The sequence below is a fragment of the Ischnura elegans genome, chromosome 7 (genome assembly GCF_921293095.1).
Source record: "Ischnura elegans chromosome 7, ioIscEleg1.1, whole genome shotgun sequence".
In the NCBI taxonomy this organism is placed as follows: Eukaryota; Metazoa; Arthropoda; class Insecta; order Odonata; family Coenagrionidae; genus Ischnura; species Ischnura elegans.
Genome location: NC_060252.1, coordinates 24,966,422 through 24,994,420, shown reverse-complemented (window position 1 = coordinate 24,994,420; position 27,999 = coordinate 24,966,422). Strand labels below are relative to the sequence as shown.

Genomic DNA, 27,999 nt, shown 5'->3' with positions numbered 1-27,999 from the left:
AATTGTTGATACAACGTAATGCGTTGTTTCTTTTATTTGGCATTGAGGATCCAAAATTAGGCCCAAATTTACGGAGTCAATGATTGGGGGATCAAACGAAATTACAAAATTATCTTCGTGGAAATGTCATTCGGCAAATCTCTGAGCCCAAGATTAGGCGATGCAATAACAAAAGGTAAGATAATAATGATTTCATCGCACTGTCCTCCCTGCTTTTATGTGTATTTTGACGATTTTAGGCATACTATCAACACGAAGGGATTGTCAACCTCTCCAAAAGTGATTACGCTGCTTTCAAATTAGTGAAACTTATCCGAATGCATCCCTAAATTGTCCAAAATATTTACCGGTGCAACCACATTTTATATTCCTTTTACTTCTGAAATAACCGACTGAGCATTAATCTCTGTATATGAATATTTGGGCTATCGGAAACTGAAGGACTCTCTACAAATCATGATTCTACATTTTGAAGATGTACAGTGCTCCGCATAAGTTCGCAGCTGACAATTATTATTCCCAGGAAATTAGATCATTTGTTTGAATTCAATAGGTAGTAAAAAGAAGCTATTGTACCTCTACTCTATCTATTCGACAAATGCGTTAAAATATTGTAAAATATAGCTGTAGTTGCGGGAAACCCAAAGATATCCACCGCCATTTGGCCGTCTTGAGTTCGTTCCTGGTTGAATGAGAAACATTGTAACACTCCACCACAAATGGCGACCTGATTGCATGAAGGTGACATTATATGCAACTCATTGAGAATTGATGAGTAGAAAAATTGATGAAATATCTATGCACGAGGGGAAATTTGCAGTGCTATTACTCATACCAAAACAAAGATAGCGAACTTAGGTAGGCCTAAGTATTAGGTCACCTGTACCTTGATTTCCCTTCCTTATAAGATAGTATTAATTGAATGATGTTTATTTACCCGTTTTGATGCGCTGCATGCAATCCACGTTTTGCCTCTTGAAGCAGAAGGCGGCCGAGGTGCAGCGAGATGATAGCAACAGTGCTCATGTTTACGTCGTCAGTGGTCGTCACGGAATACGAAAATTGTTGATTCAACGAAATGCGTTGCTTCTTTTATTTGGTACTGGGGATCCAAAATTAGGCCCAAATTTGCGGAGTCAATGATTTGGAGATCAAACGAAATTACAAAATTATCTTTGTGGAAATGTCATTCGGTAAATCTCTGAGCCCAAGATTAGGCGACGCGACACCCAAAGGTAAGATAAAAGTGATTTCATCTCTTTGTCTTCCCTGCTTTTATGTGTATCCTGACAATTTTAGGCATTCTATCAACACGAATCGATTGCTAACCTCTCCAAAAGTGATTTTAATCAATCATGATCTTAATTTCTTGAAATATTTTTATTTCAATGCTACATTAAGGGGATAAGTGTCATAAGTAATGCTTCTAGCTAATTACACGTGCACGAAGTTTTTAAATGAATAGAGATTGTGGTTGAATGGACCAAAATGTGAAATAAAAATTGAAATGAAGTAAAATGCAATCCCTTACTAGTGCCATTTGACTGAGCGCGTGAATAAATTTCTAAGATAAAATTAAAATGTATGGAAGAGTTAGACCGAGGTGATCCTGCAAATGTTGACTCCATAATCATGCATGGTTAATGGCCTCATTTTTAAGAAGTGGAAGTTGATAATCGGTAAAAAGGTGCAATATTTTAGGCACGTTGCGGAGAAATAAAAAGAATTGGCTCGACGCATGTTATAATTTTTAATTCACGCATGCTTTGGATTGTTTACTGTACTTTAAATATGGTAATGGGGGTTGCACATTTTTCGAAAATGAATCGCTTGAAAAAATCTGTTTACAATGAAAATACTTTTAAATTGTGCATCCCCGCTCTCATTTTCCATTAATTTTTAACTTTAAATACTTTTTATGATTTATAAAAAATAGCGTTTGTTGCGTGTAATTAATTGAAATCATTCCATTCAACATCTAATTTACTTTTTACATATTTCATGGCTTATATCTCAGCCTCTCCGAATCAAGTTTATCGTAAAATATTAAATGTGTAGCTTCGTAGTTACTGACAGACTAACGATATGCTATTGCGTTTTCTCTCGTATTTATCAAATAGGGATCTTTATAGTGAGATATAGCTCTAATGGTGTTATCCATATTTTCAGACATTCCTCGACGTCAAAGCAAAAATACGACTCTAAGTCTCTGTAATAAATCGATTAGATGCCATTGCCATAGAAAACAATTTGTACTGGTATAAAAGTGTAATGGTCACATTTTATCCAACTTGAAAAATATATTGTCAATGTAAATCGATAGTTGGAAATGCTGCTAAACGCAGCCCTAAAGTGCCCAAAATATTTACGTGCGCAATCATATTTTGTAACTCTTTCGCTTCTGAAATAACCGCCTGAACATTAATCGCTGTATATGAATATTTGGGTAATCGGAAACTATAGGGCCCACTCAAAATCATGATACTATATTTTGAAGACGTGTAGTGCTCAATACAAGTTCATGGCTGACAATTTTCACTTACAGGAAATTGGAACATTCTTTTGAATCGAATTCTTTCTTTCTTTCAAGCGCAAGAAACGTAGCGTAGAGTATATTTTTATTCCAATATGGGAATTTAACCTTTTTTTAATGATTGGATTGGGGCCAATTATATATTTGTTATAATCTTGATGATTCCCTAGTTTATTCAGTAATATACCAATTCGTTTTTAAACTGCATAATTTCCATTTCACAAAATTAAACGCCTTTTTTATTTTAGCTAAAATGAAATGTTGCTATGTTCTTAACATTGTAAAAATAGAAATGGCGTGACTAATAGATGCCTTTAAGCGAACGCAAAAGTCGATCTTTCCTCATTCAAGCCGTCTTTTAGGGAGGTGGTCGACCGCGGCCGCTCGCATTTCTAGCCGGTTATCGGCTCACTGTCTCGGCCGCCACAAAAAACCCATTCGGATAGAACTATCCTTACTCTCCTTTGGTGCTTAAATTCGGCCCGAGCGGCGTTCCAGCACTCTCAGGGAAAATAGGATCGTGTCAAAAAATGTCATCGTTTTTTTAATATTTGGTATGGCATGATTCCTCGTTCACTTTTACTACGAGTTTTAAAAAAATCAAAAGTTTTAGGGGGGCTTAAATTTGAAATTGTGGGGATTAAATGTGTTGGTAGGTGTCCCGGTTAACTACAAATTTAGAAAATAAGCACTGATTTTTATTATATATTGCACCAGTAGCGCAGCGAGGGGGGGGTTTTTGGGGGATAAACCCCCCCCCCCCCCCAGAGCTCAGAAATTTTTTAACTTTAATCCATTTTACTTAATTGCATTGATATTACTAATAAAATAGTGTAAGGATTAACATAGTATCCCTCAGAAAACTGTAAAAATCACCATTTTGAACCATTTATCTTAAAATTCCGCAATTTATTAATCTCGTACCTACCGCTTATCCTGGTGGGTATACCGTACCCCACACACCCCGGTATTAGTTGCACCAAAACACCCCCCAACCTTAATTCCTAGCTGCGCCCCTGTATTGCAGGGCTGGCCACCTCTGTTCGCCGGTATTCTGCCTCCGAAGCATTCGAAAACCTTTGGAAATATTCGTAAAATACAGTAGCAAACATTCGGAATTTGCCCTCTCTCTATTTCTCCCGCACTCACAGAGGCGGCCACTGAGAGATAGTTTTCGCGACCACTTACTAACCTCTTGTGACTAAATCTCTGCTATACCCCATGCCATCAGAGACGGATCCAGACATGGTATAGTATGAACATGGGGGATAGGGACATGGTATATAGGTGAACTTCCGAGGAAAGTAGTCATAATGGAATACAGCCCTTGCATAACTTGCTAAACAGTGGGGGATCCAGGATAGGAACAGGGGGTGGGCTAGGTGGAGGGTGGGGGAGCCAGGGGAGCACCTCCCAACAGTACCATTTTATCCAGCGCCTCTCAAGATTTGCCACTGTAGGTAAATGAAGAGTTTAAGGCACTCTAGGTGACAAATTTGAAGTTGTTTCCTACTCAATTGCATGCATGCAATATCCACTGGGTATCCAAATAATGAGTTGAAGGAATAAAAACTTGGCTTTTTTCACATTGTGATTTACGCCAAGTAGAAAATCACCATATCTGAATCTATCTAAAATTTAAATCCCCATGTGGAAAAAGCCAAATTTTTTTTCTTCAACAACTATGATAAAGGATGTCACGAAAGTCACGCCCGCTTTTATTACTTATCCAAATAAGGCTGTAAATATTCAAAGACAATTACATCAAACTTCTAGCTTTTGATTGATATTGTGAGGATATTGCAATATACCTTTCCCTTGGGCTACAACTTTGCTGTGATGAAAAGGCTTGTTCATTCCCATAACCCCTAGAGCTGCACTGGCAGGATTAATTCTTATATTCTCCTGATAGAGTCACCCATTCCTGATATGCCAAAGGGTAGAAGCCAGACGACAGGTAGTCCACATGATGGTGTCACTTAAGAAACACTGTTGGAATGAAAGTGGGAAACCGTACCATCTCTTCCCTGAAAACATGGAGTACAATCAATTGAGCCTTGGAAACTCATCCGACAGGACCCATCCGCAAAGGGCAGGTGTCGCTCAAGGCAGCAAGGTTGCAATGTCCTTATTTAGAGAAGAGAAGTGCATTGAAGGAAGATGATCTTAGGCTAGAGATCTTAGATACACAAATCAAGGGAGTCATTCGTGATATGATGGCTATGAAAGCAGTGAGCGCAAGGGCGCACCCAGAATCAAAACTAGGGGGGGGGGGCAAGCCATTGTTGTTCAAGTTGTAGGCAAGATTTAAGCACGGAAAAGGTGAATGAAATCAACATTTTAAGGAAACTGTAACAGCTCTTTATTAGTCTTTAAAATTGTTTGCTTGAAAAATTATTATTTTCCTTAAAGACATTCACGATTTTTGCTTCTAGGGGGGGCAGCTGCCCCCTCCATCCCTTGCTGGGTATGCCCATGAGTGGGTGTTGACAATAAAAGGTCATTGTTATGTGATGTGGCCATAAAATCATTCCCTCTTGCTACGTCATTCATTCACCCAGTGGCGGCACCAGGGGTAGGTCAGAGTGGTCAATTTTTTTTAGCTCAACCTCAGACCCACCCAAATAAGCTGGCAAATTTAAGAATCAAAGTCCAAAATTTAACTTTATTTTATAAAATTAAAATAAACTGTAAATAGTTATAGGCATATGGAAAACCACTCTATCAATTTGCTGAGCAATTTTGTATTGTCCATATTTATTAATTTATATTTCACAGTTTTTCGCTTTTTTCTCAGAGGAATGAATTTAGCTGATTTTCACTTGAATATAATATGAATGCACTTTTGAAAATGCATTAAAGTCTGAGATATAATTTGATTTTATTGCGTGACATGTCATGAAAGGACTGCCATTTGTGTAAGACCAATAAATAAATGTTTTTAACTATATCTTGTCCTTCGTATTTATCCACGTCAACTCAAGGTTAGGCCCACCCATTTTATAATCTAGCCCACCCTTGGCTCCCCCATGTGATGCTTTCTAGAGCCGCTCCTGCATTCATCCCTTGTACATTTCAGATTCAAACAGATCCTTATAGCTTTCTCAAAAAGTACATTCTCAATAACTATTCCTTAGAATTTAATTATAGATGAAGTGTGCTCTTAACAATTCCAAAAACATCTCTCATCTATTCAGATGAAGCTCCATCACTCTCCAAGGGAAATGTATCCGGAAGTCACACAAATTTGGCAACCAGGAGGCAGTTACTCTCAACACCCACAAAAACTAGCCAGAGGAGTCGAAGTTTAAGTGCGGTAAGAAAATCTTCTTCTTGAGTAGTCTAAGGTGGAAAGAGTTTCACTTCTTTTGAATATTGATAGCTATGCCAAGAATGGACCCCTCAAATTAAATGGTAATCCTTAAAGTAAATATGAATGTATGACTCTGAAATAAGAAAATATTTATTCCGAGATATAAACAGTGTGATGTCAGTGGCCTTGGTTGATGGAAGAATCAACATCCTCAGGGAAGTGTATGAAGAGGCAAACCTGTATGCACATGTGATCAATGTCACTGAGAAAAATTTGATGAGCTAATATGAAATTATTTATATACATATACGTACCTAGCTAATATACATTTCTAAAAACTATGTTACACTATTTAAATGATTACTTTTTTCTCTCATCGGGCTTTATTTTTTTACAGTCGACAAAGATTGGAGGATCTACCACTAATCTGGCATCTAATGCCTCTAAATATGGGGGAGCATCTAAAATACCGGTTCAGAGTAAGGTTAGTGCAGTTAATTCTCCTACATCAGGCTTTGATTTTCATATATTTATCTTGATGAAAAAGAAATGCGTATGCATGTATTTTGTATCACCAATACAATTTGTTAATCCTAGGCAGTGACTGCAAGGGATTGATGTGGAAATAGTCTATTATATTTATACAGATAGATCCATATGCACTGCCTAGTCCCTTTGGACCCTGTTTATTGAGAGCTATGGCCATGGGTATAGCTGTGGAATGTGGCAACAGGGGCATGTGGCAACAGGGGCATGGGGCCACCCACTAAACTAGCATGTACGGATCATTAGCTTTTTCCCCTTGCAGTCTGAAGTTGGACATAGGGGGACCTCAGTGCTGTGCTGTGGCTCGACTGCAGGCATGTGGTTGTCAACACATTTTGAAGAGTGGTTTCGACAATGGTGATTTTCAATTTTTTCCGCGGATGGCCAGGAGTCTTTTGGAGTGGCTGACCCCCTCCAAGGAATAATTTAAAAATATAAAAATTTTTGTGAATTTTTCACATTTAACAGTCCTTTCATTATTCTTAGATCAAATCTCAGCATCGCTGGCATTTTTTTTACGCAACCCAAATGAAATACATAGGTATTGAAGGGGTTGCATAATATGGTGCTTAACCTAGCTTCAATAAAGTAAAAAAAGTAAATAGGATCACTATATTAGATGGCAAGCAATACAGTCTTATCGGTCCCTCAATGCACTGCTGCTCTCGTGCGGGAGGAAGTCATTTCTTGGTTGCTGTTTTGTGAGTCTCTCGCGAGACACCTTCCTTTTGATATGCTCCACATACCCTGCCTGCCTAGGCTGATTTTAATGCTGTGATCTCATTTAAAGTTTCTTCAATATAAGCTAAACACTTTAATCCATTTTTAGATTTTATTTTTGAGACATAAATAACATTTTGTTGAAGAAAAGAAATGATAAAGCAATTTCTGTGGATTCATATGGTGTTCATAGATGTAATAAGATGGAAAGTATCTTAATAAGTGTTATAAATTTCCAAAGCTCATAAGAGTCATAAGTAATTTCGAATAGGGTATAGGTAGACCTCCTTGTTAAGGGATACCTAGAGAGTTGAAGCCACTGTATTGAATTCCAAAACTTGAAAAGATTTGGTACATTCATTGGAGTCATTAGTATCCACAATAGATCAATTACAGACTCTGACCCCCAGTTTTATTTGGGAAGCATCCACCAGCATAGGACACTTCATAATCCTCAGCTTTAGCTCAATTTGTCTACCTCATAGCATGTTTAGTTTCATATTTTTCGTGTTTTTTTATATTCAGGACAAGCAGCCAATTGCTAAAAGGAGTCCTTCTGTTGGGGCTAGGACTAAATCACGTAGTAGATTAGCATCACCTGTGCCTGCAGTTAAGTCGGCAGCTACCGCAACCACGCCAAGAGCTTCTACCCCCCTAAAACTACCCCGAGCATCTACACCCAATGCTGCCAGTGGAAATCGTCCCCCAACAGCTGCCAGCACACCTGGAACACCAAGAGCAAGAAGCCCGTCAAGAATCTCGGGAAGATTAAATCAAACTGCACCTGCTAAAAGACCAACACCATCTCCTCAAAAAACAAAGCCTGTGCCTGGAATAAAGAGAGAGACTTCAAAGGTATTGCTTATGTTTACCAGTGATGCTGCTTAATCCTATATGTTGCAATTTTGTGAAGACTTAATTCCACATAATATATCTCCATGGCCTTAATCTATACTAAATCTATATAGGCCTTATGTCCTTAAGTGTGCATTTATATTTGTGAATTTGGTACATATTATTTTTCTCCCAATATCAGACTCATGATTATTTTTAAATCTTCCTTATACAATTTTGCAGCTGTCAGGAAATTCAACCCTTGCCACCAACGTAACGAAGGTTCCATCTCAGAAAAATGTTGGAGTGGATGAGGAAATTATTAAGGAGACAAATTTGGCTAATTCCCCTGAAAAGAAGATACTCACTAAAGTATCTCGCCCCAAAGAAGTAAAAATAGATATGAAGATGATAAATGATTTACTAAACGTTGTATCAGAAGAATGTTTTTCGTTATGCAGTGAACTAAGTGAGCATAAGAACTGTATCCTCGTAAACCTCATTGATTTCCATGATGGTCAGGGAGATGGTGAAATACTGAGTGAGAAAATAGATAATTATTTGAAAGGAGGCGATGGAATATTTCTGAGATACAAGCTGTTGAAGCAATCTCAATATGATATTTCTAACAAGCTTTATGGGTTAGTGTCTGAATTGAATTTAGAGACAATAGCTCTAAGAGATATTTGTGGTGACTATGAACACAAACTGGACCTCCTTGAAACAGAGAATGAAAATGTTTCAAAACAAATGAAAGTACTGTCAGAAGAGTTGGAATCTGAAAAGGAAAAGATGACAGCACTTAATCAAAAGAAAACACTACTTGAGCAGCAGGTGAAAAAGCATGCTCAGCGTATAAAAGAGCTTGAAACAAAGTCAACTTCAAGTGATGGTAAAATTTACCAGCAGTCCACTCAACTTAAATCTTATGAAGCTCAACTCAAACTCAAGGATGAGAAGTATCAGGCTCTCGAAGTCAAGCTTAACCAACAAGCAAAGCAGTGTCGTATGGCTATGGAAGTCAGAGAGAAGTTAGAAAAGCAGCGAGAAAGCTTGGAAGCAAGGTAAGTAAATTCAGCTGTATTTCTTCTGTTTATTCTCACTCTTTAGCTGTACCAGGAGCAAGTACGGAAAACTTGCCCACCCTATCTCACAATTGAGAGTTAGGATGTAAACTATCAGTACATATATAGGCCCATATTTTTCTGCTAGCTGACTTCAGATGTGTTTCTACTACTTTAATGGTCGAGACATAGCTAAAACCCTAAAAATTATTTTTTACAAGAAATATATTTGAGTTCCATCATGATTAATTTCATTTCATTCGCTTCCTCTATGTATCAACTCACATGTTGGTAAGGGTCAGCCTAGACTCAGTTAGAGATATCACAAAGGGAAAATTTTCATACTAGCATGAGTCAGACTGTCACCCAAAATTTGATGCTATTGACTTCAATTGATGACAGTCTTGACTTTATTGTGGCACCAATTGGTATCAGCCTGAGTGCATTGGTCTTCAACCGGCCAAAGGGTGATTTCTGGTGACTTTTGTCGACTATAGCCGATACGGCACGTTTGACTTTTGCGTAAGGCAAACTGACATTAATAGACATCAGTGACTCAATAATTTACTTGGTTGGTTGTTACTTTAAAACTTCATTACCAACTGAAAATGATCTTTGCAATTAATATCATATCACCATGATTAAAATGTCGTGAAATAATATCATTTCAAGTCAGTTTTCAAGTAATTTTGGGGAGATTAGAAGAGGGAATGCCTATCAGGGGTGGAAGTGAGGATTGAAGGAGTAATTTATTTCAGGGCTTGGAAGTAGTTAATGTAAGACTGTATCTTTCCAACTTGTGAAATTATGTGTTTTTCTTACGACCGTCGTTTCGCCATCAGTTCATGAATGTGAATGATTTTCAAATTATGGCAGTATGATGTTATTTCTACTCATATTATAGAAGCGCCAAGAATGGAAAAATTATTCTTATACATAAATCCCTTAATGAATGCTCCAAAACGATGGAATCTAAACAACATCTACAGAAGTGCTGAAAGTTTGGCATCCATTTTGTCATTACTCTGGATGTTTGTCAGCCTGGCCGTAAGAAACCCATAACAAGCTTACTTGATAAGGGCCTTCCTAATTTCTTCCTTTCACCTTATCTCAATGACTTATAATGTGCTAGCTGGGCGTGAGATAGGACAAGAAAAATTGCTTGTTTTTAATCATCAATAACTTAAATGTTTTTTGATGCTGGAAAAATAAAAAAAATCATTGAATAGCATCCTTAAAGACTGTTGTCTTTTCAATATTTTCCATAAATTATTGTCGACCCCGTTAATTTGCCACTGGGGGTTGGGCAGGGCCGGCAAAGGCAAAATACTTACCTGGGCAAACTGCTGATCCGTCGCCCCCCTACCAGGAGGTTTGGTATGGAATGCTCCGCAATTAAAGGTGTGGTCAGAGCGTTTGGTTGCCCCCCTAGCAACATTGCTCCAGGCAGTCACCTGGGTTGCCTGGTCCTTAATCCTGCCCTGGGGTTGGGGTTGCTCTTTGCCTCCTTGTTGCCTTCCCTGGCCTAATTTTCCCTTGGAATGAGAGGAATGGATTTGGAGGAGAATGCATTTCAGTGGGATACACTTGGAGGAGGGTAAACAGAAAACCATCATCCCAGCATTTGGGAGGATTTGCTACTCCTTGTTACCACTCCCCCTGCTTGCTTCATCCATGTCGCTTCCCTGACATAATTTCCCCTTGGATCTCACTGAGAAAGAATGTATGCATGTGCTTCATATTTATAAATCCCTAACTTTCTGAAATGGCTCATCAAAAACTAATTGCAGTGAATGGAATGTGATATTTAAAGGCATACTTTATCAACTGAGGTTGCCGTTAAAAATAATCCTGTGGCTCTATTGTTAATCAAGCATTTTCTCAGCATAGGTTTTGTTGTTACATTAAATATTTTCTTAATTCAAAGGGTTAGTGACCTAAAAAAGTTAAAAGCTGAACAACAAGTTGACAGTGCCAAATCTGAAGAAAAACTGAGGGAGGAATTGGAAGAAGCCCAGAAAAGGGCTGAGAACGAGAAACAGCAAAGGTAAGAACCTCATAAAGATATGAATGTATATGCATGGAAGCCATCCTACTTGCTGGCAAAAATCAATTAGAATACCATCAAATTACTGAAAGCTAATGACTCTTGAGACAATTGTTCTATTCGAATGAGAGTAAGGGCCCCTGAACACTGGCAACTTTTATAAAGCAACTATGTATGTAGTTGCTTTAGAAGAGTTGCCAGTGCACGGGGGTCCTAAAGTAAGCAAGATAAGAGATATGTGGTACCAGTGTGCATCATAGGTTTGTATACTAGGTGGTTAAGGCTGAATTTACCTCAATTATAAATTCCTATGTATTTGCTATCTCCCCAGGACTGCCACAGCTTCTCCATTCATCCTCTTCCTTCTCTTTTCTGCTTTCCTGATCATATCTTTGATGCAGCAGTTTTTTAATCCTTCAGCTATATGTGCTTCTTATCAACCTCCTCTACTTAGATTTTAACCCTTTCCCTCATCCCCTTTATGGACTCTTGAGTCTGTTTCTTCCCACGTACCACACTTCACTGATTTTTGGTATTCCCCCCTCTTCCCAGTGAGAAATGGGTGGTGGAATCCACGTGGAACCCACGTAGAATCCACGTTGAGTGGTGGATATTTGGTGGTGGTGGATATTGAGTGGTTGGACCCACGTGGAATCCACGTTGATTTCAAGTGTATTTGTGGTGATTATCATAAAATGTTAAACAGAATTTCTAATTTGTGGAACATAACTCTCTGGTGACATTGCGTCATTTATCATCCTGAAACCACGCTAGTTATGTGAAAATGTATCGCACATTCTATTTTTATATAATTCGTGGAAAGGCAGCCATGAGAGCACATGAAAAATCGTAGACACATATATAGAAGGTTTAGATATAGAGTGGTTGAGGTTTTAATGGTTTTAGGACAGCACCAACTGCTGTTTTAATTTTTCCACCAAATTTCCACGTGGGTTCCACGTTGATTCCACGACCAAAAACACGTGGTATCCACGTTAATTCTCCTCGTGGGTTCCACCACCCATTTCTCACTGGGTTAGAGTGTGGACTTTCCAGTTCATGAATTCTGCATTTCATAAGCTTTCTTAACCTGATATTGCTTCCAATTAGAACAAGGTTATGGTCAGACTCCGAATCTACCACTGGAAGATTTAGTGAACTCTCCATACTTTTTGCAGACCTATCCCAGTGAGAAATGGGTGGTGGAATCCACGTGGAACCCACGTGGAGATGTAACGTGGATACCACGTGTTTTTGGTCGTGGAATCAACGTGGAACCCACGTGGAAATTTGGTGGAAAAATTAAAACAGCAGTAGGTGCTGTCCTAAAACCATTAAAACCTCAACCACCCTATATCTAAACCTTCTATATATGTGTCTACGATTTTTCATGTGCTCTCATGGCTGCCTTTCCACGAATTATATAAAAATAGAATGTGCGATACATTTTCACATAACTAGCGTGGTTTCAGGATGATAAATGACGCAATGTCACCAGAGAGTTAAGTTCCACAAATTAGAAATTCTGTTTAACATTTAATGCTAATCACCACAAATCCACTTGAAATCAACGTGGATTCCACGTGGGTTCAACCACTCAATATCCACCACCACCAAATATCCACCACTCAACGTGGATTCCACGTGGGTTCCACGTGGATTCCACCACCCATTTCTCACTGGGATATGTTACTATAATTTAATTTTTGTGCTATGTCTTTGCATTCCTCCCTCAAAACAAAGCAAGCTTGATGCAAACATTCAGAAAGCTTGCCATTACAAGACAACATGCTTAAGCATGCATGCAATGCAACAAACTTGCATTGACAGGTTTTAAGTTTGCAGCAAACTTGCTGCAATCCAACTGTTGCGAAAGATTTTTTCAAACTTGAAGTGCAAACTCGATGCAATTTTTGTGTTAGCTTCAATCAGAACTGATACATGTCATAACAATGCAGTACCTTCTTGTGATTGGACAAAAAGCTGCTTTAATTCTGCAACACCTTGTCATGGCAAGACTGAAAGGTTATGTTATCCTTAAAGGGCTTATTGGCCTTGGACCCTTCCATTTATGCTATCATATACATACACATGACGATGCCTAAATTAACTGTTTTTCATGCATAGTTTATCATTCGGCAAAATCATTTGCTTGATCCTCACCATTTTTTGATTTCCGAATTTAAATTCCTTCATTCCATTATTTCCATCCTCCCCCTCCCCTGCAACTGCATTCCTGACCTCAATTACTGCTGGAATTTTCCTACTCAGGGTTTCACTTAAAATTTACTCTTGTAACTCAAACAGAACCCCACTTTCCTTTTGATTGTGAGCTAGTATATGTTTGTACAACAATGTTAGTGGACATTGCTTCTATTTTCACTGCCAGAATCCTAACCTTGACATAAAGACAATTTAAATACCAATAAAATTTAGATGTGATGGTAAATTGAAGAATATTTGTGGCTATAATTGAGTTAAAATGACTTCCTTTCTGAAGGGAAATTTTAGAAAAAGAACTGGCAACTACTCAGGAGAGACTTATATCAGTTCAAGAGAAAAGCCTACAGTTGGCTGATGTTACTGAAGTTAGCAGAGCAACTATCGTTCAAGAAGGTGGGATATTTCCAATCATTAATCTTAATTTGAGGTTAATGTCATTGAAACATCTGTAGCATAACTCCATATATGTATGTGTGATTAATAATAGAAAATATTGGTTTAGGTGCTTTGAAGACATCTGAGAAAGAAGCACAGCTCCAGCTTGCCTTAAATGAAATTCAGCTGCAGCTAGAAAAAGCAAATGAAGATGTTGAGAATTTCAAGAAAGTCAATGACCACCTTCGAGCTGCAGTTCATCAAGCAACAGTAGGAATAATATCCATTATATAATAATGATTTAAGCTACTTAATTTATTACGACAATTGGAACCTATTTTACAAATCACATGTTGACAACACAGTGTTACGTACATTGTTTAATATATAATAATAAGGCCAGGCTTAACTTTTAGGAAATTCTGAATGTCCATATTGAAATGATAAAGCTGGTAAAATTCCACACTAAACATTTACTAAACACCGACCATGATTTCAACACATAGTCTATACCGCCAGAAGTTGGTTCACGGCAATATGAATGCAAAGCTCAGCTCAAAATCACATCAAACCCAACTATTTTTCAATGTGAAAGTTAAGATGTAAAATTTAGAATATGTTAGTGTGATAAACCCTAAAATATTTAGGATTATCATTCAGGAATTTTTTAATGCTAGTTATGTACATAACTCAAGCGAAAAATGTTGAGGCATTCAGCTCCAATTGGAGCTAAATCAGACAGCAAAAAACCTGTGATTTTTTTAAATAGTTTTTTTGATTATTTCAGTGATTGTGATAAATCTCGGCAACTAGAATATCCTTGGAAGGAAAAACAACAATACCAGTATAAAATTTTAGGTTTTCCCCGCATATAGATTGAAGAAAAATTTCTCGGGATTCCCACTGGGTGTGGTATTGGGTTAATTCTCCCAACGTTTCAATATCTAAGTCTGTAATCGTCTTCAGGGGTTCACTTGTAAAAGTGAACAAAGTAAAGTAACTTGTAAAGCTCATTACAAGTGAACCCCTTAAGATGATGGCAGAGTTAGTCATTGAAACGTTGGGAGATTTAACCCAATACCACACCCACTGGGAATCCCGAGAAATTTTTCTTCAACAATACCAATAATTTGCCCCATAAGTTGCGTGGTTCACATGCAACAATTCACGAAAGTTTACTGAGTGAGTCTTGCATGGGTTCACAAAGTCTATCAAATTTCATAGAGTTTTGAACACTGACGTTACATTTTCTCATGGATTATTAGACACTCTCATGGATTATTAGAAAATCAAAGGCTGTTTGTATTACTCATACTTCCCCTACAGACACCATTTTAGGCTTCATGGGCATAAATGCAGGTCGTGCATTATTTTAATTGCCAAAACAAGGGCTATTTTTACTCTACTGATTAGGTACTCTATTTTCAATAGTGTGTTAAGTGTCCGATACACAACTTTACATACCGGACAGAATCTAAAAATAAATAACTTATTTAAATAGCTTGGTAGAGTCAAGTGTGTCTATAACAAGATATGAAATTGAATTTTGAATTTATTGCACTTTGTCTTTCACATTTCTTTCCATTTGAAAAAAAATTAAATGCTTTCTTTGTGTTATGCACAGTACATTAAATAGCTGCCTTATATCGAATGCATTCATCATATCACAGCTTTCCTTTAAAAAAACTGGCTACCATGATATGCAATCTCATTAGGACTGGTGAGGTACTGGTATTGAATGAGCAGCATCAAGAATTTCCATCGTAACTTTTAAGTAGGAAAAATTGTATTGAATTATTCAGATAGCTAAAAAGTAATTTTGCAATACCTTACTTGGGGAGCCTATTAGAGCAATCTCAGATGGAATTAAATCTAAATCTTGAAATATATTCTGTTGTTCAGATTCTAATAAAATATAAGATAATCATTAATATGGCTTATTGGTGATTTAATTTTGGTGAGGTTTGTCCCTAATTCCATGGAAAGCTCCCTCTACTCCAAGTATGCTCATTTCTTATTCAAACAAAATTGAATTTAAATATTGTCTCATTATTCTATGCAGGACAACTTAAATAAAATCACTTCAAATGAAGATGTATCATCAATAATAAGCATACTTAAGTCTGAAATTGCAACCAAAGATGAGACCATACGCAGTCTTAGGCAGCAGATGGATTCATATTTGAAGGAAGCAAATGATAGGTAAGCCAATTATTCTGAAGTTATGTGCTGAAGGAAAAAGTATAAGTCTGCTCAGTTATAAATTTCTGGTCTTAGGTTCAATTACTTATATGTATGTGCTGCTTGCAAAAATATTTAATGTAATTCTCATTAAACAGAAAATATCAAGTGTATCTTCAATCATATGCAAGCTAACTTAGCGGATTTTGCACATGGTTACTAAAATATACAGATAACTTTGTCTATTCTACGCACTTTATTTGGTACACTGAATGGTTTCAACATGCCACAGTCATTTTCTAGAGGAAATACGGCTTTTTCTCGGCTAGTCATAAATATCTCTATGTGTAAGTGATGGGGGAAGAAAGATGAGAGGGAAAAGAAGGTTGTGGAGGAGGAACATTGCAATGCAATGGAGGAATCATATGCCAGAAGTCATGAAGCTATTTGAAATCATGACACTTGCCAAGCTGTCCGATGAGCATCTATTAAATGACCTGATACCATTCTCTTCTGTACCAAGTCCACATCCCCTCTCCCACTCCAAGGCCATAGACTCACCTCTGACTTCAAAGCCATTGCCATACTCCTCCTCCTCCACAACCTTCCTTCCCCTCTTCTCCACCTTCTATCCATCCATTGCACATACATAGATACATATATTAATGACTCGCTGTGACAAAAAGTGTTGTTTCCTCCAGAAAATAACACACAAAATAAATTGCTTTGGTCCTGCTATCAGCAAGGCTATTTCCTGTGATCAAAAGTATATAATTTGATGGAAACAGATGTGTAAAGTGACCTTAAATTATCTTAGATGCGACAATTTGAAGGAAATGGAGAAAAGGTGGAAGGAAGATAAGGCCAATGACTACAACGAAGATCATGAGGCCTTATGGCAAGAAATTTTGGACCTTCGGCATCGCTTGATACAAGCTGAAAAGGATAACCAGAAGTACTTACAATTAGTAGCTCAAAAACAACTCGAAATAGAGCAGAGAGAGCGGGTGATGCGAGAACAGGCTAAGGTAAATAAAAATTTTAATTTCTTTTGACTTAAATGAGCTATAATATCCATGCTCTTATTCAGTGTAACCGGATGAGTGTTGTTACTAGTATCCATGAATTCATATTAATATATATGTAATATGATTCCAGTTCAGATAGGACATATAAATTACAATTTTTGACCTTTAATTTAACCTAATCCAATCTGCCTACTTTAATGCTCAAATGATTTAATATCATAGAGATCTATTATTAGAGTTTTTTCCTGTATCGGTCCCAAATTATTTACTTAGAAAGTTCATGACCTCACAAGCTCAGGTCAAACTGTTAACCGCTTCTCAGCTACTCAGTTTTGAGCATGGGCCTCACATGGTTCATTGTTGTTTACACTCTCGTGAGCAATTCCTTCTCTCAATGAAATGTTCACATCAAACGAATAAATGAACCACAACTCTATGAAATCACCAACTCAAAACAAGAGTGGCAACTTTTGCCTTTCCTTACTAGAGACTTTAAAGAGAATGGCGGAAGACATAGTTTTACCTATTTGCAACTTACCATTCCCTTCTTCGACCAAATTCTTTTAATGAATTTTAATGCCAGGCTAGAGTGAAAAAAACACCTAAAACCTCTTCTGACAGTGTTTTAATGTTCCCACACCTGTCTTTTGCACTCAAAAATAAATTTCATCTGATGTTCACTGTATGCACATTTAATTCCAAAGCTTAAGTTTCCACAACATTGGAATAAGAGCAAGGTATTTTAAAAACAAGATACCTCCCATTAAAAATGATTCCCTAAAATTTTACATGATTACATTTGGTGAATCTTATTTTAACTTCCTATGAGCTTGGTATACCTACATATAAATGAAATAACGAAATTAGGCTGCATGATTAATAAAAATTAGCTTAGGGTAGATCTAGAGCAAAATCATTATAGATAGCGTACCTGTAAAATAATAATTATTCCTCTCATTGAAGGTCCTTCAAGTTCGTGATGAGCTTTTGAAATTGCTTCGGAAAAAGGATAAAACTAAAACTGGGCAAATGTCGGCATTGCAAGCAAAGCTTGAAGACCAGGAGCGTAATGCTGACACGGTATATATTTTCCATAGTACATTAATAAGATAAATCATTGATACTTGCTAGACATCATGAGTGCACAAATTGTTTTCAACTTTAAAAGCTAATGATGAATGACTATTTCATGCTACAGGTAAATAGATTCTTTCAAGCTAAAACTGAGCAGCTACAAGAGATTTATTCTACATTAGAAATTAAACAAAGAAGAGTCATGCAGTTAGAAGAAGAGGTTAAGCAGTTGGTGGCACAGAATGAGCGAGGACAGTGCCAACGGACAAAACTGGAGGCACGAATAGCAGAACTAGAACTAGCTGTTCATGAAAAGGGGAGGACTTCTTGTTCATCCTCAGTCTACAATCCCAGGTGCAAATCCACTTATTCTACTTTTCTCATTCACCCGTCTTGTATACATTCATGCCACAGGGAGCCTCAAGAAGTTTACTGTTATCCAATGAATCATTCCATAGATTACCCAAGGCAGCATTCTACGCCAAAAGTATGTCACCACAGTAGGTTATCACATGTGAATAGAAAACCTTACTCAAGGCATAACGATAAAACTAGATCAGTGTTTCAGATATATAAAATCAGTTCCTCCCGCTGGGGTGATTCCAATTGTGGGAGTACCTCCTTGCATTACCACGGTAGTTGATAAATAGAACTTCCTTGATAGTGATTCTTTTAGTGGTGCAATTATACCTCAAAAATGCAATATTGTTTAGTGCACTCGTAGTTTGAACCCACAAAACCTATTACTCCTGAGATAGAATGTTTCTTCCACTGTCAGAAAGTAATGCTCTACCTCATGGGTAATTTTTATCAATGTTTTTATGCTCACTCTCCTGTTCCCACTGTTTTGTCATTGCGAAGTATTTTTAGTGTGACATGTACTATGTTGAATTCATTACACACATGTTGACATCTTTGCCGAACATTTCTCACACACAAAACTGCTTTACAAACTTGAAAGCAATCCAGAGCAATTTGCTGACCCTGACCATTAATTGTTATTATAATCAAATAGAGATATTAATTTCCCAAAATGTGCTGCCAGAAGAAATCCCCCTCCCCAGAGTTGAACCAAGTGCCTTTGTTTTAGTATAAACATTGAAAATCAACCTTTGTCTGATATAAACTATTTTGATAGGTAATTAATATCAAATAATCCTTATAATAAGTTATGTATCGCTCATCCTGGAATGTGAACACAAATAAAGGCAATGAATTTTTACGTGATAACTTTATTTATGATGAAGTGCCCAGTATCATAATAAAACATAACAATTCAAGCATCCCATTAATCTAATTAATTCAGGGATTTAAAAATTAAATCGGTACACAAATAGTTTTGAACATTAGAACTGACAAAGCAATGGAAAATCAATGTCTGTAAAACTTCATAAAGGAAGTCAGAGTATTCACTAAGTTCTATTTTTACATTTCAGGGGCAGTAAATTCAGAATAATGTGAAAAAGAAGTGTCACTGTGAAATTACAACTATAGTATATACTGTCAAATTCTGATTACAAATGTTTAAATAAGTTACTGCCTGCTTTCTGGAATCTGATTGTTGTGTCACGTAAATTAATGCAATAAATATTGTTTCTATGTCAATAACATTCAGTCACTGTCACTCCCAGAGTAAGATCCCAATATACTCAAGCCTGACTGACTTTGAGAAGGAACACAAGAGTTGACTGATGTAACCCCAGAGTCAGAGCCTTTTCTCTCTTCTTTTGTACTTAGGTGATCGTTACCCTCACTTCCACCAGGCTTATCATCAGGTTTATCCACCTTATCTGCAGTATTAGACACTGACTTCTTAACACGAACCAAGCCAGAAAGAGCAGTTTTCCTGTTAATTGTGCCGACACTTCTTTCCCAAGACACTCCTTGTTTTGGTTTCTGAAAATAAAATGGACAACAGTCATTAATGTGCTTACATACTCCCTCAATTGCAAGTAATGAAGTGAGACATAGAGGGGTAACAAAGTCAATTAACTAAAATCTTGGCCTTCATCATGGCATTAACATCAAATTTAATACTATTCAATTGATTTCACACACTATGCAATGAAAGGATAAAAAACAAAATGAAAATGAAAAAAAAACTGTAAACTCTAGTACATAAGTGCTTCTCCTATTGTTGGCTTTGGCTTCATGAAAATATCTGAAAAAAGAGCATGCATAAATGCACCTTTTCTTGAACTGAAAAGTTATATTTTTGGATAAAAAGAATTTTATATAGATTTTTGATATGACTCTCGATACTTTCCACAAAAGAACCTAAATTCAAAACACCTTAATCACAAACCCATTGAAAATTCAGGTGGGGGAAGGTCTAACACACAAACTCTCTTTTCTGGCTATTTCTTTGTAATTTGATTCGCTAAGATGCTTCACATCTGTGGACAGTTATCATCTTACGTTAAATATTGACAGTCACAGGTTAGAGAAAACATCCACAGAAATTAGGCAAGTAGGCACTTACATAAAAAGTGTGCTTTTATTAAAACCAAATGCAATTTTCTCGTACTTACAAACTAATTTGCTAATACAACTACTTCTATGTGGCATGACCTGTCTTTTTTTTCACCAGTATCATTTTTTTGGTAGCTGTATTTTAATCACCTTCACTGTCAATTCATTCTTGAGCTGTAGTCAGTCAGTATTCTATTTATTGTAGGCTTAAATGTCAAGATGATCTAATTTTATAGTAATAGATCTCAGTTGTTTTTTACAGAAGTACAGTTCTGCAGAATGCACTTTGTCAAAGATTAATGATGCGATAGTTTTCTAACATCATTGGAGCAGAGGTATTGAGTAACTACAGGTACACTTATGGTTCAAGGTTCTAATTTAAGAAGGCTCACCACTTGCACAGGTTCAGCAAAATTTGCTGATGATGAAATTTTTGCAGTCTTAGGGGCAGGCTCTCCAGTATCATGATCTGGGCTATCTTCTTCCTCTGCTTCTTCGACTATTTCTTCAACCACAATTTTTTTACCAGATGTGCCAAATATTGACCTGGGAACAATTAAAGTAAATTAAGGATGAGAAGGATACTAAAGGATTAATAAAAGTGATAACTGAATAGAGCCCAAACAGCATAAGCAATGGGCTTTTGAGTTTCTACTTGCCGTGCCTAACACAGCCTTTGGGAGCGACAGTTTTTCCAAAATTTACTGAGTAGAGCTTTCAAATGGCTATAACCCTATCAAATTTCAAGCTTGCACTTCCTAAGGTGTATGGAAATAAGTGGCACATTGAATGAATCATGCGAATATCTAGTACTAAAATAATTAATGACATTTGAGGTAAGTTCAACTGCTTCAGAACCATTGCTATTCAACACCCCGAAAATTGGACTTTCCACCATGTTGCATTTCTTTGAGGATAGAGGGATGGGGAAAGCCAAGGTTTTTGGAAGTTTCTTCAGCATTGTTCTTGGTGCCCCATGCCAAAGAAAATTTTCACCTTTCCGCTGTTACAAAAGTGGCTGGGAATTGGTGAGATACGCATGCAAGGGTCTTTAGTGGATAGGTAGAGATTTCAAAGCACTGCATGGAACAAGTTATTTTCTACGCAGTCACGCACAGGGTGCAAAGTAATATACATTAAGGTTGATATTTGCCATGAAAAAATCATTTGGCTTGATTTGAACCCAGTTCTTCTGATAGCCATTCAGGCATGCTACCAGTTACACCACCAAGCCATCCTATTGACTGGTTTCCAGTGATCATCAAATTACTGACAAAAGGTAACCTGTTGCAAATACTGTTTCTTAAGCTAAAAGGCTTATGTTAACACTAATCGAGTACTTGGGAAATTCAGAGTGAACTTATTAAGAATACCAATATAATTTTGATTCTGAGGACTAAGTTTAACTATGCCACCACCAACCAATTATTACACTAAACAGACTCAAAATGATTCACTTCATCACGCTTCATCCCACAATAGTAATTCTTAAGAAAAGTAGCATCTGTTCACTATTTATATCAAAAAAGTGAAAAAATAAGCAGACATAAAAATTAAACACTACATTCTTCAACATAATAATGCATCTTAAACTCTGTTTCATGCTATGGAGAACCTGTCATAGAGCTTTATGTTAAATGAAAACTATAAAGTATGCAATGAAAATTGTAACATAGGCCTTGGAGAATACAGTACATTGTCACCTCTTGAGTCAATAGAAACTTGGCCCATTACCAGAGCTACGTTCACTTGGCAGCATTCCCCCCAGGAATTATTGACAATGACACCTCACTGTGAGCACAGATGGGTAGCAGGCACGGAAGGAAGCTAATTACTTGGCTCCTAGCACACAGGAAATTTTGCACTTCTTCATTTTTCACGGTAATAATTATTACCCTCTGACCAAATATGAATAAAACCAGAGGAGGACACTTAATCAATGTTGATTTGACATAAGAGAGAACAGAATATGTGCAAGCATTCAGCTGCCATATTATAGGGGATAAGTTTGAATTATCATCAATGAGATAAAATTATGTACATAACTATTATCACTTTAAAAATAAAAGAGCTCTCTATGAGATCAAAAAATGGGCATGACCTAACATGTAGTGCTACTTAATTACATTAACTCGTGTACAGACAATTGTTAAGGTGATGACTACTAATTTTCAATCAGCATTCTGATTCCAGAAAAAATAGAACATTTAATATATTGCCTCTGGTCTTATTTGATATTTTATAAAACCATACTTTCATCATGAAATTTTCTAAAATATTTTGAGACATTAAGGATTATAAAATGTTAAATGTCTCTGAGGATTTTGACAATCACTATTTGGAGTCCTCTGTCTGATTTCTATGATTAACCTACAAAGTTCAGTTTCATTCTTTGGTTCTTTATCACTCGGTTCACCAAATGAGAGGATGAAAAATAAAAAGTTTCAACAAAATCTGATCTGGTGAATGTAATGTTTAAATGAACTGAGTGGAATGACCCAGTCAGTATAAATAAAATAATTACCTGACTGTTTTCTCATCTTCTTCTTCTTCTAGCTCCTTTCTTTTATCTTCATATTGAGATAACATTGTATCATAATCGATGGTTCTTTGACGCCTGTTCAAATCCTTAAGTTCCTCCAAAGATTCCAATAGCTCCAACTCTTGTTTTGATGCCTTTGTTCGGTTTTCAAGAAGCTGCAAATTAAATAAGATATGTATTGAAACCTCAAGAAATTAGGGAGGAGGCTAGAGTCGCACTCCTACTAACTAATACTGATCATGAAAACTGTGACAAAGACAAAATGCTGCATATTTTGATAAAATACGCATTATAAATCTAAAAACTATCACTCACACCACTGAACCATGCCTCCACAGTACCTACCCTGTATTCTTACATCCAAATAATTCCCTACTATATATTTTTCATGCTATTCATCTGGTGGTTTCAATCACTTGCCTTAATCTCTCACTGCTTAAAATTCAAACTTTACCACTGAGCACAGATTGTGATGATATAATCAAACATGCCTTCAATTTGGAAAGGGAATATGGAAATTTATTAGTTAAATGCCAATGTTCATCAGTTATAAGCTTAAGCAATAAGGTATCGGACAAATAATGACACAGAAATCAAGGGAAACCAACAATCTCCAAACTTCTGGTTTACATTATTATTAAGGTGACACAGACCATTCTTACTACTTAATATAATCATTTTTCTATAAATGAAATACATCCAAACCTGATCCTAGAGTCTCAAGAATATAAGGAATAGATTCTCCAGAATACATAAAGTATGTACTCAAAATTGTTTTTTCACATCACGTAAATGTTTATCAAATATTTAAAAATTGATGCAAAAAAAATTCCTATTTCTCTAAAATGTGTAAAATTGATTATTTCATGTTAAAGGCCCAACCTTCATTGGATTACTCGCTTCCTCTTCTTTTAACTCATCTTCTTCTCTCTGAGCTGCTTCTTCAGCAAGCTTGAGTGCCATGAAATTTCTGGTTGCACCAGCTTCAATTTCATAGTCGGTATTTCTAGGATCTGTTTTAAACGATATTTCTTGAAGACACCTTGTGCACTAAAGGAATACGAGAGAGTCATGTAATAAAATCCAAACGGCAAAGGCATTTTATAACACTAGCATTAGAGATAACTAATTTCAAACCTTACTTTGATGTAAAATCTATAAATCCTAATCCCCAAATAGTCATCACCTTCAACATCTTCTTTCCTGGCATTGAATTTCTTACCCTTGTAAATGTATTCTCCACATGTCTTGCACCTGAAAAATGACGCACAGAAGTGTGAAATTGCACATAAAGCCATAGTAAACTTAATATACTTGTGAAAACAATACTTCCACCATAACCTCTAGCTCCGCCTTGTGAACCAAAGAAATAAAAAATAACCATGACCAAATAACTATCTTTCCAACTTAGAGAAATTACTTCTACGATATTATGTTGGAGACGATGGTAGATGTCTTTTAATTAAGAGAATAATAGAAATTGTGGAGTGATATAGAAACAAAAAGGCAACCTATCAGTCGCTACAAAGTTTAGAAATTCAAAAATGGTTTGCCAATCTTAAAATTAATTTAAGCAGTACATGACTTGGGCCTCCTCGTTAACAGGGGCAGAGCTTTATCAACACAATTAATTAGTTAAAGCATCGTCGCCATCAGAAATTTTGTTAAGAAGATTTTAATATGCTTACAGAGAGCTAAATCTGCCAACCCAACTGCTGAAATAACGTTCAGGGGTGCATAATTCTGAAACTGCCAAACATGATTTCAAGCAGAAAACATAAGAAACTTACATTTATGGCTGATATAGCAACGAATCAGGATAATAAGCAATCCATTTAGAAAAAAATTCACAATTTAAGACACAAAGAGGTAGTAACTTGTAGCCGCTTCGTAAGAGCATAATCAATAACTATTAACGCCAAAACAATTTCGAATCAGTGGACTGAAGACCTTGGTGAAATTTTAAGCACAACATTGACGTGTGGCTTCTTCATATTTAATACAATACCCCAACCACAGGTCGATTTAAAGACCGGTAGTGTAGCAAGTTGAAGAGTGTAGGTCAATATGCGAAAAACATCCGTCAACCATTGAAGGAAGTCGGCAAATTAACGACATCTCCATAACTATTCCCACGAATAAATTCTCCAACTTATGGGGCAATGTAATGGAAAAACGTCGTGCAATGGAGTTCCTACGATAAATAAAACAATAAGGTATACACTAAGACATTTCAAATTTGCTATAGCGACCACTTAAAGCTTAAAATTACCTCATGTTAAATGGTGCCATTAGTCGCACAGTATATTGCCGATTCCTAGGTAATTTCATGCGAGGTATTTTTGATGGATCGAAATCCGGGGGATAGTATTTCTGAAAGAGTTATAAAGTGCATAAAATACATTAAGCATAAGATTAATTGAACTCCCAGCAAACTGAATGAGGAAATCTTCAAAGTTAATGGCAATGTACATACATTTAAAACTTTTCTTTCAGACATTTTCGATGAGTTTTTTCTTCAAACTATGTAAATTAATGATTACGAGCCAGCGCAGGCGACGTCGACAACAGCAGTTTTGTCCAGGTTCTGTTTACAATCGTTTGCAAGTAATTCATCGATAGTATCAAACCTATCGATCTATCGATATATCGACTGTATCGCTGGTATCGGCTAGTATTGCGATCAGTCGGGTCTCAACAATTTAAATGCGTAGCGGGAAGGAACTTGTAATGCAAAATTGCATAGTCCTTACTTTAAAGTTGAATAATGGCGTTTATTGCTATTATATTTTAATTTAAAGACGTTCAAGTTTATTCTTAACACTGATTATCGTTAAATCTCGCTAGGTTTCACCAAATTTTGTCTTACGAACGTATGAAATTTCTACATCCAAAAAAGACATCTTCAATACATTACTCATATTTGTGACTTAGACTAAAGAAATTTTAAAAGCGCAATAATATTATCGATTTAATCAATCTTATTTAAAAATTGTTACTAATATAATGCACATTTATTACATTTAAAAAATTAATACTTCGCAGTAAATCTTCGATCAGTGCGATGAGGCCGCTGACGCCTCTGCGAAATCAAGTGAATTTCAGAAAAATATATGATCTTAACAGAATACTATTATTTACAACAAATTTTGGATTCTAAAGAATATTATATAATAGTTTAATTACAGGCGTTGAGGGACAGGGAAGGGCAGTGAGCGAAAAAATGGTAGATAAAAGGAGAACCATTCCATTCAAATTCATTCAGGAAGTGTGGGGTATTCAAAAATATATGAAGTATATGTAGGCCTTTATAAATGGTGTGGCGTCACTTCCGCCCCTAAACAACGTTTGACTTTCTCTATTGTTGTACGTTATTCTAGTCCACGTAACGTACGTGAAGATCGAACTAAAAGCATCGTAATATCGGATGTTCGGCGAGGTTTGCCGCAGCTTGACACCTTTATAAATGGTGCAACTTGAAAGCGGGCAAATGGGCTTGAAATAGAGCATATCCATCATTCGGTACTTCTCAGAACTCTACACTCATCTCGGAGGATCACCTCGTCGCGCAGAGCGAGTAACCTCCCGGCTGGAGGACGCGGCCAAAGTACAACCTGTGAAAGAGCACTCATTAAGTAAAAAAAATTACAGATTGTTTACTTAATTTCACAGCTAACATCTCAATTAAACTTGTATTAGAATTTGTGGTCTTTGAGGCGAGCAGAAGGGGTGAAGATTCTTGTATGGCATAGGAATTAATTATTATGACAGACAAAAAATGAACTGTTGACCCTATTTCAAAATAAACCAGGAGGAAAGACAATGTTTCAATGTTACACATTATATTTTCTGTACGTAAAGTTTTCGTAACTTTGGGTAAAATATTACAAAAATGAGAGCATAATAGCTAAAATCCTTCCCATATATTCTTTTAAAAGAAGCTGTAACTTGTAACCACCTGGTGTAAAAAAATTGCGCAACCGATATTTTAGATGTGTACCAGGAAAAAGGCCTCCCAAGTTTGTGATGGAATATTCTTATCGAGTTGGATGAGATAGCGACAGCAAACATCCACACGAAAGCTAGTGACGGATATTGAAACGGAGTAGACGGGCGATTACGGTAGGCGGTGCGTCATTCTGAATTACGAAGTCCTTAGTAATTCTAATGCCGAAAAAACATGAACTTTCGGATTTATTATTGTTAAAGAAAAAACTTAGAGAAATGATAATACCTTGTTTTGATGGTAATTCTACCCGTTTTGTTTAGGTCTTTAAAAGAGAATTTTCATATTAATAGAAGTCTTCAAATGCTTTTTTTCATGTCAATGTCTCCTGTCTTATTTTTATTAAATGCTATTATTTCTAGGCTGAAAGAAGGGCTATGATGCATTCTCTCCCTTTCCGGCTTTTTCTGCTCCTAAATAAGTTTTTATACATGATTACTAATTTATTTTATTAGATCTTGCGGAACACTCCGGTCAAATTTCTCCGCTCAGGGAAGGTTATTTTCCCAACTCTTCGTATTCCTGGGTAGCACTCTTCTAGTTGAAAAAAACACTCAATGATTATAAGAGATTATTGAAAGACTAAAACTGCGAAAAATAAAAATAAAAACAGTATTTCTTGTGAAAAACAGAAGAGGATAAAAATGGAATTGAGGTTAGGTATGTTGATTTAGCCATTGGGTCATGCAATTTTAGTCAGCTGGCTGCAAACCTTCAGTTTACGCTCTTGCATGCTCGTTTTTTCTCATCTTCTTATTTACTCTGTTGTTATATATATTCTGTTTTCCTTATCCTGCTAATGTTTCTTGGCTCGCCTTGTGAGTTATATCACTATCCCCCTTAAAATATATGTGCAAAACATAGGTACATTTTTATGATAGCGGAATAAAACGCGAGATATGATTTGTAGAAGGAAACTTTTTCATTGGTCAATCCTCGAATCGATGTTTCCGACGTCAAATAACGAAAACATGATAGATTTCATGGGTTTACTGACTTTGCAGTTTTTTGTAGTACATGAAGATGCCTTTCAAATTATTA

General features: G+C 36.5%; 2 protein-coding genes across 4 annotated transcripts; one reads left to right on the top strand and one right to left on the bottom strand.

Moving 5' to 3' along the window:
• Positions 1-7: 7 nt before the first annotated feature.
• On the top strand, positions 8-19,543 carry LOC124162090 (putative leucine-rich repeat-containing protein DDB_G0290503). 3 transcript variants are annotated; one of them, XM_046538471.1, is made up of 13 exons: positions 8-175; positions 5,731-5,849; positions 6,244-6,330; positions 7,638-7,967; positions 8,190-9,010; positions 10,938-11,057; positions 13,558-13,673; positions 13,783-13,925; positions 15,718-15,857; positions 16,654-16,864; positions 17,828-17,944; positions 18,063-18,292; positions 19,375-19,543. In XM_046538471.1, the coding sequence occupies exons 1-13, from the start codon at positions 124-126 to the stop codon at positions 19,397-19,399; spliced, it is 2,511 nt and encodes an 836-aa protein (XP_046394427.1). In that variant the 5' UTR covers positions 8-123; the 3' UTR covers positions 19,400-19,543. The 3 variants fall into 3 exon arrangements, with proteins under 3 accessions (XP_046394427.1, XP_046394424.1, XP_046394425.1); XM_046538468.1 differs by lacking the exon at positions 19,375-19,543 and having other exon boundaries at positions 18,063-19,160; XM_046538469.1 differs by lacking the exons at positions 8-175; positions 19,375-19,543 and adding an exon at positions 1,059-1,235 and having other exon boundaries at positions 18,063-19,160.
• On the bottom strand, positions 19,155-25,538 carry LOC124162091 (splicing factor YJU2). The gene is made up of 7 exons (XM_046538472.1): positions 25,429-25,538; positions 25,225-25,325; positions 24,095-24,206; positions 23,835-24,002; positions 22,935-23,107; positions 20,803-20,956; positions 19,155-19,834 (listed from the first exon to the last, which is right to left on the bottom strand). Exons 1-7 carry the CDS (start codon positions 25,450-25,452, stop codon positions 19,550-19,552), a joined length of 1,017 nt encoding a protein of 338 aa, XP_046394428.1. The 5' UTR covers positions 25,453-25,538; the 3' UTR covers positions 19,155-19,549.
• Between the last annotated feature and the right edge of the window lie 2,461 nt (positions 25,539-27,999).

Coding starts and splice junctions, on each gene's coding strand:
- LOC124162090 (XM_046538468.1), top strand. CDS start 124: ATGTCATTCGGCAAATCTCTGAGCCCAAGATTAGGCGATGCAATAACA. Junction 176..5,730: donor AGGCGATGCAATAACAAAAG/GTAAGATAATAA, acceptor TCATCTATTCAG/ATGAAGCTCCATCACTCTCC. Junction 5,850..6,243: donor GGAGTCGAAGTTTAAGTGCG/GTAAGAAAATCT, acceptor ATTTTTTTACAG/TCGACAAAGATTGGAGGATC.
- LOC124162091 (XM_046538472.1), bottom strand. CDS start 25,452: ATGTCTGAAAGAAAAGTTTTAAAT. Junction 24,207..25,224: donor ATGGCACCATTTAACATGAG/GTAATTTTAAGC, acceptor GTCATTTTTCAG/GTGCAAGACATGTGGAGAAT. Junction 20,957..22,934: donor GAAGATGAGAAAACAGTCAG/GTAATTATTTTA, acceptor AATTGTTCCCAG/GTCAATATTTGGCACATCTG.